Here is a 22269-nt window from a genome sequence, read left to right on the forward strand (position 1 = left end):
TCCAATAAATACACTTATATTTATGTTGCCAAATATCAATAGCGTAATAGGATTTTTTCTATCAAAAATAATGACTGGTGACTAAATAAAATACCGCTTCGTAAATTAGTCAAGACTGCAAATATTAATATAGAATTCTCAATTTTCATTTATTATCAATTTGTTGAAAAATTTATAATCATAAAAAGTTCTCAGTCCTTGGATTTTATAATGTGATAAATATTTTTCTTTAAGGAACTAAAAAATTTCTTTTCTGATGTCACAAAAATGTTCTCTTTCCGAACCGTTCGATCGTACAACCTGTAAACAGTTGTTTACGTCAGCTCCTCATCACTTGGCGAGAAAGGATTCGGGGATCCAGTAACCCTGAAAAGCGGACGAGTTTATGGTTCGTCTGCTCTCATCGGCAGCGGTGGGTGAGCGAATGTGAAGCGGATGCTAAAAATATAGAACACAACCCTATATTGACAGTCCAGCAAATCCAACAGATTTTGGTGTTCGCAGAAACTGTTCTCACAGCTTGGAAGCAACGTTTCCTTTTTTTAATGCAGAAACTTCGTCTGTAGCCAGATTTCCTTGCAAAAATCAGACGATTTTCTGTTGGAAACGTCAAAATCGTCTGCGGTGTAGGTGGGGATATGCCGTGTCCTCTCGCTATTGGAAATGGAAGATTCCTGTCATACAGCTAATGTATTACCATTCTTCACGAAGCTAAAAGTATTTACCTTCCGGTATCGAAGATTATAATTGTAAATTACTTTGCCCAGTGTGTTTTGTGTTGCTTATGTATCGTTTTCTTACTGTTTGTGTTGATCATCTGTGAGAACTTTCCTACCTGTGGCTGCCATCCTAATCCAAGAAACAACTGTTTTGATGCGGTTGATGACGTAGTAAGTATATTTATCTAATTGTTTCGAACAATACTGAAAGAAAAAGAATAAACATTCTTTTTCTTTTTATGGGAGAGATGACATTTTAATTATCGAAAAAACACCTTATATGTTTATTTCAATGGACTAAATCATATGATTGGTGGTGAAGTATCACAAAATTTATTTAGCGTGCTTAACTTTATTATTTAATTATTATAAAAATTCTACTTTTATTTTTAATCTTTTAGGAACAGTACACTTTTTAAACAAAAAATTTGGAAAGTAACCAATATGCTTCTTATAAACATAAATTTGGTACACTTTTTCTGTGTAAAGTTAGAATGAAATTCTAATTCATAGAATGAAGTTTATTTTTTTATGTTTAAATAAGAATTTCTTTCGAAAAATCAACAAAAATTATTCAAAGTTACCAAAAAAAGAATACAAATCTTTAGTTAATGTGGAACAATGTTTTTATTGATCGTTGCACATGATTTACGGAATACGAAATTTAAAAAAAAAAATATTCTTTTTCGAAGTTTCAGTTTTAAAAAAGTAAAGTAAGCTAGACTGCTATTACTTTTTAATATTTAAGAAATGATGATAATATCTAACTAAAATTTTTAAAGGAAATTTTTCTGACATATTTCTGTCGTTATTTTATCTTTAAATCTCTCTTTTTATAAAACTGAATGCGGAAAAATTCTTCCTAACAATTATATTAATATATAACAAAAATGAATCTATGTTAAATCATAAAGTCAAAATGTTATTTTGCCTTAAAATGTTTCGAATATTTTTCATTGTTTGATTGTGGAAATAACAAACAAAAATAAGATCGAATTTATGTTTATTCTCTTTATCAACATAAATTATTCTTCATTCTTTATCGACTTCAAAAGCTTATTCTTTAAGTCTAACTTAAAATTTATATTTATACATGAAAAAAGAACAAATCTAAATAATAATGCAAAATAGATCTAACATAAATTGAACATACTTTGAATATAATACCAATAATTTGAATATAACACTAACATAATTTGAACATATCAAATAAAATAAAAATAATTCGTTCTATTTGATATTATGTTCGTGAAAAATTATTATACGCTTACATAAGTTTTTTTGTAAACAATCCATAATTAGTATGCTTTTTATGTTGCTTCATATTTTGTTTTTAAAAAATATTTGAAAAGAAATAAAACTATCTTGTAGTAATTATGATAAAGCATTTACTGTCAGTTAAATAACTAATATCATATGTTCGCCGAAAACATTGAAAATTTCTTAGCGGAAAGGAATTTACATATGTATTTGTAAAATATAATATAATCCGTATAAACATGTTTAAACTGCATTTTATATATTTATTTTCTTTATTTGTGCTTGCAATTGTGGTAAGATTGTTTATATGTTTTATCATTAAATATTATATAAATGTTTAGAATTATTGGCATTCTTTTATTTAAAATATTTGCCCTGCTAATATATGATTGAAATATTTATCAACTACTTATATTGCTGAAGTAACTTATTGTCGAAGCAAAATTATTTAAATCAACTGCACAAATGATAAAGCAAATAATGTTTTTTATTTTTATTTTATAAGTTTTAACTAAATATGGAGTTTTCCCTTTTCTTCTGAAAATAAAGAAAACTTTTCTAAAGAAAAACGAATGCTTAAACGTTTTTCAATTTTCAATACAATGTTTCGATGCATAACTAAAACGTTTTCGTTCTTTTTACTTCAAAAATTATTAAAAGCAATTAATGTACCTGATCTAGCATAAGATTGTTTGAAATCGTTGGTATTATAAAAGTAGAAATTAATTTGAAATCAGTAAGGGATTTGGGAAACATTTCCCGTACTTATTAATAAAAGTACGTATTGACTAATGTCTATTAAAAATAATAGCACAAATTAAACCACTTAATTAGGATTTAAAATACTTCATGCAATACATTTTAATCATTGAAACCTTCTAATTAAATGCATTAATCTTTGCGGATTCAATAGTATATCCATTCTATTTTATTATTTTTCTTAGTCTTTTTTTTCAGCAGAGACTATTTAAAATGTAAAATAGCTAAAAATTGAGATACTTATTTATTATTCATTGTTTTAATAAAATCCATTGTAGCTTTTTAGAATTTAGTTTATCATTTTAATTGGTATTCCTTTAAAGAGAATTTAACCTCTTATCAGTTATTCCCTTTTATTTATTACCTACAAGTTTGATAAGTTATTTCTAAATTGCAATTCACTCCTTTCTTTTGATTCATTAATATCTGATGCTAAAAATTCCTTTTATAAAAAGGGAAGGAATTTATCTTGCATTACTGATTAAAGTTATACGTAAATTAAAAAAAATCTCGTCTAATTTTGTAACTCATTTTCACCGCTTTATGAAAGAAAAAATTGCTTCATGTTAAACTTACTTTGATTTTTTTTTTTGTTAGATTCTTGCTTTAGTTGAAGGAAGATGTCAAAACTGTTTGTGAAGTAAAAATTTTATTTTAAATTAATTTTAAATAATTAATTGAATTTTTTTATTTAGTAAATTACATTTATACTTGATGAAATGTTAATTAAAAGTTATTCAAAATATTGAACATATCTTTAAAGAATTTAATTTTCTTAATCTGAAGCATCGTACTTTATGAAATTTTAAATGTCTTTAAATATATTAAACTTTTAATAATAAATATATTCTAGAGCAGATTTTATGTTTTATTTTTTTAAATAGATATATCGCTAAAAATTGATTCAGTAAACAATAGTTAACGATTAACATGGAATTTTACATTTAATTGATGAACGCTTCAAAATCAAAACCGATTTTCAAATTCAAATATACTTGAATGATAAAAATACTTCGAAACTTATCTTAAGAATGTTTTAAATATTTCCATGGGTGATACTTAATCGCCCTTTGATTAGATTACTTATCTGGAATGAGCAATCCAAGCTTATCAGCTTAACAGCTGTGGCTTTTTTTAAAAATGATTACATGTCATTAACAGAATTTCAGTAAATCGATGGAAAAGAAACAAAGTTAGTGCTTATAGATATAAGCTTTGAAAGAAATGTGAGTAATATTCTTAAGGAATTACATCCAATATGATGGAAATTAAAAAAAAATTATTTAATTAAAAAGATTTATTTATATTCACTTTCCTATTTTTAAGAAACATAAGGAATATTTTGGAATATGCATCATCGTTTTCAACCGTGGTCAAATGATGAGGATGTCATCTGAGTCAGCGATCATCTTCTCTTATCTTTCACACAACAATTGCAGGAAATTTAATCCTCTAGAACAGTTGATTTCTTCTTTTACCTTTATTTCCTTAACCTTCGAATTTTTATTTCAAATATTTAATATAAAATGCAACTGAAAAATGTGAAAGGCATGATAACAATTCATTTAATTCTAAAAAACAGAACATACTATTAAACATATATAGATATCACATAAATGGAACATGTTTTTTTAAAAAAAACCGTCAAATAACATGTTATTTATTATATAAAATTTATTATATAATAACAAACATGAGTTCTTAGCCAATTGAATAATATTTGCTTTATCATCCATTGAAAATAACGTACCGTGCTATTTGCCGATCTTATTCACACCATCAAAAATATATTAAAATAAATTTTTATTTTCATTTATTTCACTGTTTTACGCATTTGCCATTAGTTTTCAAAGCATTGAAAACTATTTTAAATCTTTTAATAATATTAGAATATTTATCATCAATTTCATTTTTTCTAAGTCTATTAAGAAAAACTTTATGATGTAAAAAGAAAGTTATGTAATTGGTAGGGCATTTTTTAATGGTACTAATTGAAAAGCGTTAACGTACACAAAATCTGCATGCAAGATAGATATTTTTAAGAAATCAAATATCGGTATTGCGATGGGGCCATGTTAACTTTTCATATAATAATTATTCATCTAATTTAGCAGGATCATTTTTCCATCTCTTCCTATATCTAAAAATTTGACATAGAAATACCCATTTTTACCATAAAATAACTTTTGATATTAAGGATTTCTTAGCAGTGCTTTATTTAAAAATATTTAAATTATCCACATCCAAAGTACTGTAGATTGTATATCAAAAATTCTATTTAATTAAAATATATTTGTTCATAACTCTACCTATCGCTAGAAAATGCTAAGTGGTAAAGTATATTAATTACTTTCTGCCTTTGAGGATCAACTGATTCACTCGGAATAATGGTTATGTTTAATATCATCAAAATATTTTTAAACGTCAAATTGTAATATATATTAAAGTTACATTATTTTAGTAATCTTGTATCGATTCCATTTTTATGTACATGAAAATAAAGCCCCATGATATCATAATACCATTAAAAATTTAAGTACCTAAATAATCTATTTTAGAACGGACATTTTATTTTGCGATAACTAATCTCATGTTCTGATTTCTCATGTAAATTGCGATGATAACAAATAAAATATATCTTTTTTAGCCTTCAACAACGGAAAAATATCAAGCGATTAAAGACTTGATAAAGCAATGGAGACGGATTGAATTTCGTTGGATAAATGAAATTAAATTGCTGAAAATAATGGATTTTTTTTAATTTTCAAAATTTAGGGAAATTACATGATTACAAACTGGCAAGATTAAAAAGACAATTTTTTTAAAGTTTAAAATGAAATAAAAATACTTTTTGTTCAATGGAATTTTCAGAAATAATCCTAAAAAAACATCAAAATTGTACTTAATTTTTTTTTAAATCTCTTTTTAAAATACAAAAAGGTAGCTTCGAGATGCACATTTAATTGATAATTAATTCTAAAAATGTTTTTATAACGCAAATTTTGTCTTCGAATTCGTTGTTTATTTTGTTGTGAATTCAAATATAAATTTATTAAAAAGTGTGAAGAACACATTGTTGAAGTTTAATTGACGATATCTAAGTAACTGACGTATTTATAATCCTGCTACTCATCTATTTCTTCTCATTTTTTGGTTTAGTTATTAAAATTTATTTCTAATAAAAAAAATTCTAGAATTTCAAAAAATAGAACTGTAAGAAATGATTGATAAAACTTCAATATGAGATTAAAGAAGCAAGAATGATTATCTCGAAAGTAACTATGATATTGACAACATTTATTTATTACACATTACGAAATTTATTTAGTACACATTAAAAACTCAATTTAATTTTATTTGACTAAGAAATTTATTTGCATTCAAACGTAATGTTTAAAAAAACACTTTTTGATCGAAATCAGTGTATTCAAAACCGTGTTATAGTTTGCCAACTATTCGAAAATATATTCGAAGATTAAAAATTCATTAAACATTCGAAATTAAATCAGAATAAATAAAGAGAAATTGCATGTAGAATATTATTTCTTTTTTACTAAAAATGAAAAACAACCAACCAGAAAATGTAGAAATTTGAAATATTTATTTGGAAAAAAGATATTCAAAGAAATTTAGGAAATGAATTATAAACAATTTATATCAATCGAATTATTTGTAATGTTTTAATCCGAAATTTTATTCTTTAATATTCAAATCGAGAATTTTGATACATGTTTTAATAATTATTAGATATTTTGAGTAGAGATTGATGGAAATTATTTCAGTGTTGTATCATGAATGCAAAGATAGAGAATTCACAGAGATATATTTGTTTTATGAAATTATGCTATGTTTATAATACATTGTATTTTATCTGAGATAATACATTTGTATTGTGAGATGATTTGATTGACAGATAAAATTTTCCAATAGTATACATCTTATGTAAAATTACTTTTACATGAAATGCATGCAAATGAAGACGATAAATAATGGCTGAAACCATTTAATAGAATTACTTCTATTATTGAAAGAGGCAATTGTTTCTCCCACCAGCATTATAAAACCACAGCACTTCTTTAGTTTATATAGAAAAAATTCTTTATAAGAAATCATCTTCATATTTGCTATACTAATACAAATTTAACAAATCAATTTGAAAAGCAAGAGTTCCATTGACTCAGGGGCAAATTTTTGACTTCTGCGCCTTGTATAAGGTATAGAAATCCATATACATGGCGACATCTTTTTTTCTAACAAAAAATTTAAATTGCAATTAAATTTATCGGTTTAAGCGCGTTCTCTATAGTGTGGTGTAAAAATTCCTTGAGAAGGCTGCCAATTCAAGCATCTTCTTCATTACCTGCCAACATTTAGAGTTAAGTTGTCCCTCTTAAAAAGACGTCTTTATATACTGATTTCATCAAACAAAAATAAACACCTAAAGGAGCAATCATTCTGATATTAATCATTCAATCATTAAAATATATAATATATTTTAAAAAGAAATAATATTATGGCTTTGAATGAATTTTTTTAACTTAAAAGAAATGTTTTTACCTCCGTCCCCTAAAAAATTAAAATTAATTTTCCAAATTTTAATAAAAATTTTTTACTACAATCACAAAACGTATCAATATATTTTGAAAAAAAAAAACCCCTCTTGTTAGTTATTTTCCTATTATTTTTTACATTTTGATTTTACATCGTGAATTGAATTACATTTTGTCTTTAATGATTGCCAAAAGCGATGTATTATCTTCGTGTAAGTGTGGTTTCATGAACAAATAAAGTGTATTGAAAAGTCACGCATGGATTTAAACAAATTATAAGAGATTATTTATTATTTTCTTTAGATTTGTTTAGCATTTTCCAACCAAATTATTTTTAATGTTTTATACTTGAAGAAATTTTAAATTTTCTGAGAAATTTTTTTTTTAAATTATAGTTATTTTTAACGAAATATAAAAAAATATAGGCAAGACTTGTGAGATATTTTTATTTTAAAATATACGTAGCTTGCAGTACTGTTTATTTACTTCTAAGCATTTTTTTAATGAAAAGCAATTTTTCCGGTAGTGCGTTCAAAATACATGGCTAAGAAACAAAAAAAAAATCTGGAAGAAAAATGAAAATATTTTTCAGAAAAGAAAAAGAATGAAAGGAAAATAATTTTTGCAGTGAATTATTCAAAACTTATTATTAATTTCGATTATCAGTATTTTATCATTTTCATCGTCGAGTCAATTCAAGTTAATGTGATATGTGTAATGGAATAAGCCGATTTACTTTTGAAATCTAAATTAATTTTGACTTGTGGATCCATCTTGTAAAAAAATGTAAGGTAACATGCTATTAAATGACATGCGCAATTGTATTTTTCGTATGAACGTGACATTATGTAAATTTATTACAACTGAATTTAAGTATTTTTAGATAATTGTTTTCCTGCACAAAGGTGTACTGTTCTTTGCTGTATCTAGAAAGAAATTTCAAAATACTCAGATTGTATTACTTAAGTTTCAATAAAATAATTTTAATCATGTATTTCATAAAGATAATAAAAATTATAATCCAAATTTTAGTAAAAAATACTTTTCATCTACTTAATATTCTTGGAAGGAATTCTGGAAAAAATTTCCAAGCACCAAAAAATAGGAATAAAAGTCCATTCTATTCTTTCATTAGGGCCTAAGTGCTTTGGAATATTTAAACTAGCTCATAATGTCATTCTTGGAAGAATTCAGACATCCATAAATGCATTATTAAAATCTCTAAGAATTCTTGTTCCTTTCAAAGCTTTACGATGGAATTTTTAGCGAAATACCTTGAGGAAAATATCGATAAAACCTTTTATATTGATTTATCCAGCAGACATAAAACAAGAATAAAAATGAATGTATTTTTCGGTAACTTCTGCTTTTAAAGCGTCGAATGGAAGAAAGTCAATTATGCGCATAAAAATGTTCAATCCAACATGCGCACTGAGCTTAAAAATAAGTAGTTTAGAGTTGATAAGATCAAAATACGATTTCAATCACTGATCAAGATTAATTGTTGCGTAAAATTTCTTCTAAATATGACTCATTAAACTGATTTTGAGATCGTTAATACAATTCAAACTAAACACATTTATACAGTTTAGAAGGGAATATTAAATAAGAGAATTTCGGAATTTCATTAATTGGATTTTATATATATTTATAAAAAAATAATCACTTTCATGAACTAATTTTACAATACATAATATATAATATACAGTACTGTGCAAATTAATTGGGACAAACACAAAAAATTTCACAAATTTGTTTAATTAGTATAAGTTAACTTACATGCACGGTTTAGCAATCTAATACAAAATATGTCCTCCTCTAGCTTGAATGAGATCCTGTACACGGTTTGGCATGGATTCCACTAAATTAGAACATAAATTTTTGATCTCGTCATCACCAAACTTTTATAGCATTCTCAATCATTGTTTTCTTTGTTGAGCAGTCCACTTTACTCAAACGTCTCTTTACAATGCTCCACAAATTTTCGGTGGGATTTACATCAAGAGAATTACCAGGCCAATCCAAAACCGTTATTTTCTGTTCTTGAAAAAAATTCTTTTTTAGCTTAGACGTATGGCATAGAGCAAGATCTTGTTGATCGATACCAACACCATCAGTGAACGTTTGCATCATAGGCACAATTTTACTTTCTATTATAGAAATGTATTGTTTAGAGTTCATCATCCCTTCAACTCGTACTAAGCTGCCAAGTCCTCCAGAAGTAAAATAACCCCAAAACATCTGTTTCTGAGGGTGCTTAACTGTTTGAATAAGATGGATGTTGTTCCCTGAAGGGTTCTCCACTGTTTCGCCTGACAAATCTTGGTCATCACTGAATACAACTTTCTTCCAATCTTTTGCAGTCCAGGATTGATATTTCCTGGCCCAATCCAAACGTTTTTTCTTCATTGCAGGTGTTAATAACTGTTTTTTTTTATTGGTTTTCTTGCAAATCTCCCAGCTTCAATAAGCCTTCGTCGAACTGTCGATGAATCCACGCTCACACCAGTAGCTAATAATTCTCTCTTAAGATCTCTACTTGTTTTGTAAGGATGCATTGTACTCTTTCGTACCAGAAATTTGTCTGTTCGAAGTGTGATCTTGCGTTTGTGTCCATATTTACTCTTTCGTTTTGGAGACACTGCCCCAAAATTCTTTTGCTGATTAATAATTCTAGAAACACTGGATTTTCAAACTCAAACTGTTGCAGCAATATTCCTCACAGTCATAGAAGTATGCTGACTAAGGGTAACAATTCTTTTCCTGGGAGTGATATCCATTTTTTAAATACACGTCAGAAGGAGACAATTCACACAAGCGATCACTTCTTACAGCAACTGAAGGGGGAAATTTTCGACATGTCCTGATCACGTGGTCAAACCGGTTTAGACTAGTCAAGAGCAGTCGCACGTTGTAAGAAAATGCAGTTGAAACCGGTTTGAGGCAGAAAATCTCCGAGAAAGGAACAATTTTCTTAAAAAATATGCTTGTCCCAATTAATTTGCACAGTACTGTATATTATGTATTTTAAAATTATTTCCTGAAAGTGATTATTTTTATACGCCCATTTTAAGCGAATCAAATCTTTATAATTAGACTTTTTTTTAGGGGGATATTTGAGAACAGCAAAATATGCTTAAAACACTTTTGAAACATTATTAATAAACTGCATTAAATATTTAAGGATATCACACAATTAAATTTTATCAATAATCACTTTGGTCGAGATAAATTAAATACTTCGATTCAACATTGATATTATTATTTAAGCTCGCTTCAGAACTTTGGTAAGAAATATATTTTTTATCTCTTGTAAACATTTATAGTTCCGACATTGACCAGTTGTGTTTTTTTAGCCTCCGCTACCTATCATGAGCCAGACTTCAATACGAAACCCATGTCGGCTTATGGGGATTCGTCCGTAAAGGTATCCGGAATTACACTTCATATCCTTACACACAACAATGTGTTCCAACTCACCCACTTGCGTCCTGAGTGGACCACCTTGCCTTCAGGAACACCAAAGCGTGTCAACCATTTCCTCAGAAGTAGAGAGTAGTTCAGCCTTCTTTTGTGACCGGAGCCTCCAACTGGAAGATCAAAGTACACCAACAATGAGTAGTCATAGTCGCTGCTGCCCCATGACAGGAATTCTACCTGCTATAACCAGATGTAAGTGATCTTATTATAATATACACGCACATCTAAGTAATACATAACACTTGCAACCAGCTCTACTAATCCTACTAACTCTATTTTCTCACCATCCTTCTTATTACCAAAATTGCCAAATTTGGTGTATTACCAAAATTATGGGTAATTCAAAATGTAATGGAAATTCTTTTAATTGTGTTTATAAACTAATCGCCTTTAATGGTCAACTAGTTCCCCGGGATAAGTGGTTCTTAGTAGTTTTAGTTAAATATTCTGCACAACTAAAGCAGCGTTCACACGAGGCCAACTATTGCGAGAAGTGGAAGGCCACGCCTAACTCAGAAATATCACGTGAATCCAACGGGACAATGGCAGATAGTTGTCTCATTCGGATAACTTCCTGAAGTAGACGTGACCTTCTATGGCGTACAATAGTTGGTCTCGGGTGAACCCTGCTTTAGTCTTAAGGCTTCGTCAGCAAAGTATTTTTAAACCTCAAACTTTGATAGATATATAACTCAAACTATTTTAGAAGTCATAGACCATTTCTATTCATTGTGTTACAGATTTCCCTAATTTTCTGCCTATTCTTTATTCATCCAATTGTGTCACAGGAAGAAAGCATCGGTTTTAAAAATAAACACACTTTAAAATTTTTTTACCATTGCTTGGTTCTGAAACTTCAGTTGTAAGCACAACAAAATTCGAAAATTCCTATTCAAAGCATTCCTTTTAATGAAACCCACTGAACATCAGAAAATAAGCGAAATCTTCATATCATCATAAGTGGGTGAAAAAAGAATGAATTATTAGTAAGAGAAAATGATTCTGGTTTCATTTTCAACAATGTAAATAATCTTAAAATATTTAAATCTAGAAGAAAATATGTATGATAGCTAAATTAATATTATTTAAAAGACAACTTTTAAAATTTTAATATGGTATAAAAATTTATTTTATGCAATAATATTTTCAGAGGTTATCATAGAAAACACAAAAAATCAAGTTTCATTAATTATAACTTCAAAAAAATTCACTTTAAGATGCACATTTTCCAACCTTTCAAAATGTGTAAGTACCAAATTGAATATTTCTAGATCACATAGTTTGGTCTGTAAACATACATATTCTCCATAATTATTAACTCAGATAAGGACAAAGACGTACTGTACTACTATAAAACAAAACAATAAAATTGAAACAAGTGCAGATCAAGACAGATAAGTTTTTAAATGATGTAAATTTCATATAGAAACTAAAAATTTGTTAATTTATAAACTAAAAAATGGAATTCTCGTGCATTTTGAATTATTAAGAAGTGTTTCATTTTTCAAAAAATTTTCTTTAATATATTTGGTTTCAATTATTCTGATGATTTTTTAAGTAACCAAATTCTGTGCAATCAATTGTGACCCACCTTTTGTATTTTCAATGCTTAATGAATTTAATAATAGAATTTAATAAGAAATTTAATAATTATGAAATTTAAATGCGAGTATAATAGCAACAATTCTCTTCTACTCTGTTTTACCAAATGTATATGTTCAAAATAAAAATAAAAGGATCCCATTTCCCTGTTTCAACCACTGGTCCGATTTCGGCAATTTTTATTTTGTTTGAAAATTTACGCCATGTGTTATATATTAACAGTGGTAAATTGTCCTCCCTCGCCAATCCATTTTTGGAAGAAATTTTGAGACCATTATTTTGTTGTTTGTTCTCTAAACGAGAAAATCGCCGACGTCCTGGCATAGGGGTAGAGCATCTTCCCCGTGATCTGGGCGTCCCGGGTTCGAGTCCCGGCTTGGGCATAGTTGTTCTTCCTGTTCTAACTGTGAGATGTGTGAATGTGCCCTACTGTAAAAAGGGATTGTGCAAGCGAATGAGTGATGCTTGAGTACTCAAGTCGTACTCTTGGCCCAAGTTGGCTGTACGATAAAAACAAGAGGTGCTCCCCCTTAGGCTTAAATCGGCTGTCTTTGAACAACGGGCTTGTCCGTGGTAAGCGCCATAAGAAACAACAACAACGGGAAAATCTTTGACTAAGATGCCAAATCTTAGCTAAAACATATTTTGCCAATTTTTATTCCATTTGAAAATTCATGTTGCTCTAGGCATTGCTTACTCCTTATCGTCCTCTACTTTCGAGAGGTATCACAAGACAGACATTTCACAGCTTCAGTATCAATGGATTCATTTCATTATTTTGGGAGCGTAACAAACCATTTGAAAAGCTCTGTGTTCCACTGTGCAAGTACGATTTAAAATTGTACTTCCTTCTGTAATGATAAGATACAGATCATGAAAATTAACTGACATGTTTGAATTAATGTTATTAATAATGAGAGGATAAACAGCTAGCTGTGAAATGTGGTTCATATGCGTTGAACACAATCTTATTCCTTTATACCAAAATTTTTATAGAATTCGAAAATGCACTTCTACACATTAAAAATATTGCTTCGTGTAAATCTCTATCTTTTGTGTAATAAATGTTCCATCACATTTATATCATAGTATAAAAGATACGATATTGTACAATATTTTCTCTATGTTGTTCGATATGTTGAATGCTTGCCAATTTCGTAAAAGCATCGTAACAATATCGTTGGACATTTTGTGCTAATAGTGAAATGTATTTTTACAGTAATGAAATTAGAAAATAATGCAAATTTCACTGGCTCAGAATGAAATATCAAAAAAAAAAAAAAATCGTGTCAGGAGGGACAAAAAAAAAACTGAAGCGTTCTTTTCGAATGTTATTCAATTTTATGCCCACTAGCAGCTTTCAGGGACCAATTTTTTCGCCCAAATTATTGGCTTTTTATACTGTTAAGCGATTAATATAAAATATTTTTTCTTTTAATTTCACCTTGCTATTCAATAGAGAAACGCGAATTTAACAAAATCAATCTGCTACAAATTCCTATATGTCTAAGTTAAAATATGTAAACACTACTAAATAAAAACGGAAATGAAAATTCTGCATCAGAATTAAGATTAAAAAGAAGTAATTTTTTAATCTAAGTTTTAACATTGATAAAAGTATTTAATTGAATGTTTTGATGAATGAATTTAAATTTCAACGTAACATTAAAAACTTTATTTAAATTAGGTATTACATTAAATTTAAACTATATATTAAAAATAATGAATAATTGTTCAGAAATGAAATTATCATTAGAAAGATTTTTTTCAGTTTTCAAGTAATGCAAAAACCGTTTTTGTGAGAAATTAATTTTGGTAGATATGGTCAAATTTACATAGTTAAGTCGTAGCGATTATCCAACTTATAATGATTTAGCTTTCGCTTTTTTTAAAACTTTCTGTTTGACTCTTATTACTTGATTTTTTTACATCTTGTTTCCTCTGACTAAATGCTGTTTTAGCAGATACGGCTATCCCTCTCTCGGGCATTTCTAATTATATTTTCACCTTCATTAATTAGTAAAGCGTTGAATTAGGGGCAACAGTAAACGTTCAGAGAAGCAATTTAAACATTCGTATAACGATTTGTTTATATTTTACTGTTGTCATTTTACAATAAGTAAATGAACGATACATGTACAACGCACGTTAGCGTTTTGTACACATAGTTTTTTTTTTTTTTTTTTTTTTTGTTAAGTTTTGTACAAGGTGGTCGAGTGCACATTTTGTACCTTTCCCCTTTGGCTGGTTGACTCGAAAATTTATTGCAGTTCTACGATTTTAGTGTCAGAATTACATACCGAATTTCGATTATGAATTTTGTTGAGTTTTTGAATTATCGCGTTCACATAATCTTGAAGAAAGATACCAAGCGATAATTAAGATTTTGGTGTATTTCTCCCAAAATTTAGCTAATTCTGCCAATCTCTGCCACTTTATTGCTCCAACCTTAGGCAAAATTTCCGTTGTTTAGCTAATCATGTTTTTGGGTTGACTTTTACATAAACACACAAACCAGAAGAGAAACGGATTGAAGGATTTTTTCCAAAATTTTCTGCATATGTACCTATCAATTTTTCTGTAACTGAAATATCTGTTATTCAATTAAAAAAATCTACTAACCAAAATTTCATTCTTCTTGTTCATTGTGATTTCAAGTTATAGCATTCACAAACAAATATCCTTATTGGCATAAAATATTGTATGATATCTCCACGATGCTATTCGATATTTTTAACACCGGACAATATTGTGAGGATATCTTAATCGTGTTTTCGGACATTTTGTGCTAATAGGGATAATTCAAAATATGGTTTTTCCGAATTCAGGTAATATTCAAGAGCGGAGATAACTCAAAATCGTAAATTTGAGTTTTTTTTACCACTCTTATATTTCTTATTTGTGTATTTCGTATAGAAAAAAAATGAAATATAGCTTCCTATTTAACACTAGAATTACGAAGACCGTCATTTTAATGGTTTTCCAATTTCATGCTTAAAAATTTTGGTATAATTTATGTATTGTTCTAAAACTTTATGACGACTTTTAATGAAATATAAGAACAATTAAATATTCCTATTAAATATACGCTCAACCATTTTAATTTCCATAATCAATATGACCTATACCTATTTACACCAAGACCCGTCAAAATGAAGGCTTTAGAATTTTAAATTTTATAATATTTTATGGATCATCTATGAAATAATGGATAACAATACGCATTTACATTCATTTATGCATCGCTTTCAGACATTTCCTCGTCTGACCACGGTTCAAAACTACGAGGTCTGTCCCAAATTAGCCCTAGTATTGCTTTAAAATGGAATGTTAATATAACTAAACTAAATTAAACTTCAGACATTTCCTAGAAAAATTTAAATTACAATTTTCATATGTAATTATATTGATTAATCCCAAGTGTTCGGCAGTCATTAGAGTGGGATCTATTTTATTCCGATTATGATTGATTCAGTTTAGAACTAAAAGCTCTAACTGTATATTCTATAAATACAAATGCAAGCTCTTTTTCTTGTTTTTTTTATTAACAATTAATGAATTATTACATAAAATGTTGTTTTCATTAAATTATATATTTTTTTAATTTACATAAACTAAGCCATAGGTGACAATGAAAGCCATGATAATCAAAAATCAGTCAATTGTAGTAAAACAAGATATATATTTAACATCTGTAGTTCTAATTTTAAATTACTTAAACCTGCAAACCGTTTTACTTTTTTCCTAAAATTATATATTTCGTACTTACATTTGTAAAGATTAAATATAAGTTATGCTTCTGTACCAACAAATATAATGTTCTTACAGTTAGCAATTTCTTTTGTTATTTTTTGGGGGGAATTCTTTTAAATTTCTAATTTTATACGCTTTCTTCATAAATTTTAAGAATTTTGCAATTATATCCATTGCACACGTATCACATTTACTCTCTATTTTGCTGTTCTCGAAGAAGCCATCTAGAAATTTAATAACTCCCATGCATTCTGAAATTATCCGTATTTTCTAGTCCCAGTTTTAATGCAACTTCTGTTTTATAGGGAGCTCTTAAATTCCAGACTTCTCTTAACAATAATAAGGGTTCGCTTTTAATGGAAGTTGAACTTGCATTACAGTCCATTGAAATAGCGACTTGAAAGTAACGCTGTCAGCACTTAGAAATTCTGTTTTATGTCTCCAGAAAAAGTGAGCAAAAGAACTTACTGAAGAAAACTAAAAGGTTGGGGATAAAATTTTCTTCAGTGCAGAAAGAAGTCAGAATCTAATAAAATGGTACCTTTCAGAAAGGAATTCTGGAAATTGGATAAGTTTGAAAGATTTTTTTTTCCCCAGAAAATATTCTTCGGACAATGCTTGCATTTAATACATTCTATTCTTATAGATTGCTTGAAATCTAAAATTGTTTTCTCTATCGATTGAAGTGAAGTGAAATTAGAATATTTCGAAAGAAGTTTCTGGATACTTTTTAAAAAATTTGAAGATTCTGGCGATAATCATATTTCTGAAAATTGATTAGATGAAAGCTCTTTATTTTAAATTTAATGATCTGAAAAATTTGGAAGTTCTTTTAATGCAAATTTTGAGTGCTTATTTAATTCTATTACAAATGTTCTAGTTGAACGCTATCATATTTTTTGATAAGTTTTACTTGAAAATACAGATTTAAAGTGTATCTTCAAGCTTAAAAAGAAATCGGATTATGCAAGGATTTGTATAATTTAAATATATTAAACTTGTAAATCTGATTATAATTTTCTGTTTCTAATTGGAAGCTTCTTGGTACATTCTTTCGATACAAATTTTAAATAAAATAGATATTTTAGATTGAATAACTATTTAATTACCTCATTTATTTAAATTAGTTTTTCATACCATCGGTACTTCGAATCTCGTAGAAAAATCTGAAGTTCGCAGTAGGTATTAAAATAAATTATTTTTTAAATTGCATGATTGCCACAGTTATGGATTACTATAATTAATTAAAACTTAGAAGATAAAAACTAAAGATAAATAGTTCAAAACTTACGAAGCCTCTTAATATTTAATATATTATTAAATGTACGGAGATTATAGTATTATATTATATCGCGTTTGTTTTCTGCACAATAATTTTCCAACAATTATTGTAAACATATTTTCCCATTTTAGTGTTCATTTATCATCAACTATATAAAAGTATGTTAGTAAAAATGTGTTTATGAGTTTGTTATATGACGACATGCCGGCGCCATTGCATAGGGGTAACACATCTTCCCTGTGATCTGGGCGTCCTGGGCTAGAATCCCGGTTCGAGCATGGTTGTTCGTCATCTGTGTTCTATCTGTGAGGTGTGTGAATTTGCTCCCCTATAAAAAGGGTTTGTGCAAGCGAATGTGTGTGAGTTTCATGAGCTAGAAATCAGACTTCTGCCCTCGGGTGCTCAGGGGTCTTTACTCTCAGAAGCTACTGCACCCCCTTTGCGTGGTAATGCGGACACGACATCATCATCATATGATAAAAAATTTTGAAACATGAAAAGTTTTTACAATTTTTGATATATTTTATTTTTCACAATTTGTATGTAAAATGTAATAGGCAGTATTCTATTTATTTTTGATTACTTAATTAATAAATACAAATAAGCATTTCCTTATGTCGAAAAATTGATAATTATTTTCTGCTTTATTGATAGATTTATTTTTTATAAAATTTTTAACGATTTTATTTTTAAAATAAAAAATATTTAAATATCTCCGTTGACTGAGAAATTTTTTAACTGAAATTTGATTTAGATTTCTTTTACATTTAAGGTTTGTGAATTATGATGAAATACTTACACATTGCAGCTTTAATCAGTAATTCAAGATTTGATTAATTCCCAAAGAAAGACAATATTTCTACTTCTTCATCTAGTATTAAAATTTAAAAAAATTTAGCGTGTCGGTTTCCAATTTTTAGCACCCTTAAATTTTACAAAATCAGAAAGAGGGAGAAAAAAAAATATTTAGCTTTCAATTTCATTTCTCAGTCACAAAATATAGAAAACTTAGAAATGCGATAGTAAAAAAATATTATCTAATGACATGGCAAATTATTCTGCAATAATCTAAGATACAGTAATAAAACAATATTAAAATATTGGTTTAGCTTAATATTACTTATTATTATATTATTAATCTTATTTAGATAATAATTAATGAAATAATAAGAGGATTATTTTAAGCAGATCTCGCAGGTTTGAACTGTGCTCAAATGATGAGATAATAATCAAGATTTGGCAACGTTCTATTTTCACTTGCTTTCATTTCAGTTCATCTAAATTTAAGGAGCTTTTTAAATTTCAATAGACCTTTATTTATATAGATTTTTTTTAAAATTTCAATAGACATTTTTTTTATAAATAAATGTGTAACATTTGAGTTGGTGTATTGTTTTATTTTTATTGAAAATGAACTGTATGATGTAGGGATACAAAAATATATAAAATTGATTGCAAATTGTTAATTTTAATCGTTAATTGATTAAAAATTATTAAAATTATTTAATATGATCAAAAAAGAATAAATTTCGGTAAAATGTGATACCAAATTTGGTGAACATTTTTACCTTCAAGACGTAACTGTATTTACGCAACTTATTTTTACAGTAAATCCTAGGAATTTCTGTTATATTTCTTTGGTGATGATAGCTTTATATGATAGCTTTATATTTTTTACAGATATTTTTTTGGCGTTCTTCTTTTTATGATATTGATTCCCGATTTCATAATAATATTCCATAAATTAATCTTGTCATCTTCTTTAAATAATATCATATTGATAGACAGTTTATAATTGATAAACAGTTTATCGTTCTTTAATATACATAAAGAAGAAATAGAATTATTATTTTTCTTAATACTTCATAACTGTATTTTTAAAGGAGTAAGTAAAACTGCAAACTTCATATAGTACCAAACATACCAAATCAAGCATCAATAATATAAATTGCATGTTTTTGTATTAAGCATAGAGACTCATAATAACATAGAACTTTATGTTTACATATGCAAGAAAATGAATGGAAGAGTATCAACCAACAATAATATGTTTTTTACAATATCAATGTAAAAAAAAAACTCCTCTTAAATGTTGGCCGTAGATAGTGAGCATTAATAATAGCAATAGCATCACTTTTTGACAAAAAAAATCGCCAGAAGGTTTCACTGAAAGAGATCTTGTAGACTTGTAGATGACCTGTCATATGGATATGCCGCAGACATACATCAAAGTCTGATTAGGAAGAATTTAAAGGGCAGATGGTTGAGTAATACACAATTATACGATCTAAAAATCATGGAAACCAATACACTAGGCCCAGAAAAACAGTAATTGAAGTAGTGTTCTTCATTTCCATTCTAAATTAGAGTGATATTCTATTGTGGTGAAACCGAAGCGTTCACAACATCCGACTCTACATGCATTTATAAACCTGCAGAAATTGAATCATGTTTCTATAGAATTAGGTAGATTCTTTTTTATTTAAAAATATTCCATTTGTTTCCGGTATGATGTTCTGATAAAAGGTATGGTCCGAACGTTATCACTTATTCTATACATACAATTATTTATGAAAAATCACATAGCTCATACATGAAAATGATACATGTTAAGAGATTCATCAGATGGCGAATTTGTTTGCGAGATAGTGTTACAAAATCTGGATGTACTGCTCTGTGTTGCCAAAATCAAAAGTTAAATAGATCAAGAAAAACGAACTCGTATCAAAATCTGATTTATGCAAACCTTCCATAAAATTCTCAATAAGTAACAAAACAATTCTATGCTGTTTTCTCCTGAATCGACTAGTTACAACTAACAATGTTTCTTATTTTATGCTTTCAATTTCTTAACAAGTTGCAACTTTTCTTGTTTTGAAATAACTGCCTAACAAACTTTTAAATGAGTCCTAAATACTTGTGAGATAGAATTTAATATGCTATGTTGCTGTATTGTTTCCTATTTAAATATTTGTTGAAATATTGTGTAACAAGCCTTTAAACATTTACTTGTTAAGAAAACATTTCCAGAAAACCTTTGCATTTCTTTGATACTATTATCGCAATCCTCTTATGTAAAGAATGTATTTGACTTATAGGCATTGCAAAATAATTTAATATCTTCCCCTATTAAGGCTGAAAATGGCTGTGAGATCAAAATAACTTTTAATAGCGAAGGTACAAAAGCGCGTTTGTTGCTTTTTTTTAATTGGAACACTGTTTTGCGAACAAAAAGATTTGATTTATTATGTTATTTCACTACTTAAAAATGTGTTCTTTTTTAAAACTAGTTTTCCTATCTTTTTATGCATTGATTTGTGAAATTTGAGGTATTAAAATAAAAAATTAAAAAAACTTTGGTCTGTTTCAACCAATAATTTTTTAAAATTTTGAAGACGGAATCGTTTTAACTATAAGAACAGATTTAGTATCATGATTTAAAAAGAAATCTCCGGAATTTCTTTTCCATGACATGCAGTAATATCTAATTATTTCGTAAATGGAATATATTATACATAAATTCAATTATTTTTACATTTTTTTTTATCAAAACATACAAAAATGATGTAAACTAATATTAGCCTGTATTTTAAGAGTTACCGTATCCCAAACGGCTTTCCACAATTTCTGAGTATAATATAAAAAATTATAACACCTCCTATGGATGCAAAACCAGTAACTTTTTAATCTTAGGCGTAATTCATTATTGCAAACAATCTCAGGTAACTGTATTGCGAGTTAACTTTCCATCTTATGAAAACTCAAATGGGATCTATTGTAACTGTTAATAACTTTGAATTTTAGAAATATTTGTTTCCTTGTTGTCGTTGTTATTTTTAATGATATATCCGAATGTGTAAGCAGAAATAAAGCTTTGATATTTTTTCACTCACAATTTTTTATTAATTGCAGAAATTTCTTCAATACAAACTTCGTGTTGGCTATTTTTACATTTGTACGAGCTCATATATATTTTTTTGCATACATTTTGTTAAAACATTTTCGAGTTCGTATTTTGTTCGTACATATTGTGTTTATAGTTATATTCATATATGTGCAAAAGGTATAAAATTTGCAAAAATATGAATATAAAAAATGAATATTATGAATTTTCTTTCAAAAACTCGTCGTTTTATAACATTTCTATTTGGATATAAAGCAGCCATTTTAATTCTTTTTATCTAAAAGGTATTAGAATACTATTGTTTGCTGTTTCATTAATTTTTTCTTACAACTAAAGTGTTCTTAATCATGTATTATATATATATGTTACCGTTAAAATATGGTATTTTATAGAATACCTAGTTATTCCATGAAATAACTGATCGTGTCCGTTAAAGTGTAAAACTCTCTTGTATTTCATGGTTTAACTAGTTACTTCATAGAATAACGATCTGCAACCCGTTAAAGTGTAAAATAATCTATATCATATATCTCGCACGACAAATACATTTACCTTCCACCCCTACTGCATTTATGTTTTTGTTTGTTTGTTTTAGAAATAAAAAAGGTTTTTTTTTTAGAAATAATGTTCTTTGTAATTCCAAATGTCATTTTAGTAATCCTTGTTGTAACAAAGGATTTTATGGTACGTTTCCATAAATACCATTTATACGCCGCATAAATTAGATAAATTGTTTCTTTTTCATTTTAATTGTCTATCATTAGTTTAATTTCATTTTAGATAAATTGTTTATTTTACACTTTAACTGTCTCTCATTAGTTAATTTATAGAATACCTAGTTATTTCATAGAATAACTAGTTAAAGTGTCAAATTAATAACATATTACACACTTTAACGGACACGATCAGTTATTTCATGGAATAACTATAACTAGGTATTCTATGAAATAACTGCATTAT

General features: G+C 27.6%; 1 protein-coding gene across 1 annotated transcript in view; it reads left to right on the forward strand.

Annotated features, from left to right (window-relative positions):
• Nucleotides 1-403: 403 nt before the first annotated feature.
• LOC129963202 (uncharacterized) overlaps nt 404-22269 on the forward strand; it is a 31221-nt gene continuing 9355 nt past the window's right edge. Inside the window, exons 1-2 of the mRNA XM_056077381.1 lie at nt 404-890; nt 10645-10960. Of these exons, the coding sequence (XP_055933356.1) occupies nt 10753-10960 (208 nt within the window). The 5' untranslated portion in view covers nt 404-890; nt 10645-10752. The remainder of the gene's footprint in view (nt 891-10644; nt 10961-22269) is intronic.

Source organism: Argiope bruennichi, chromosome 3 (assembly GCF_947563725.1).
Source record: "Argiope bruennichi chromosome 3, qqArgBrue1.1, whole genome shotgun sequence".
NCBI classification, from domain to species: Eukaryota; Metazoa; Arthropoda; class Arachnida; order Araneae; family Araneidae; genus Argiope; species Argiope bruennichi.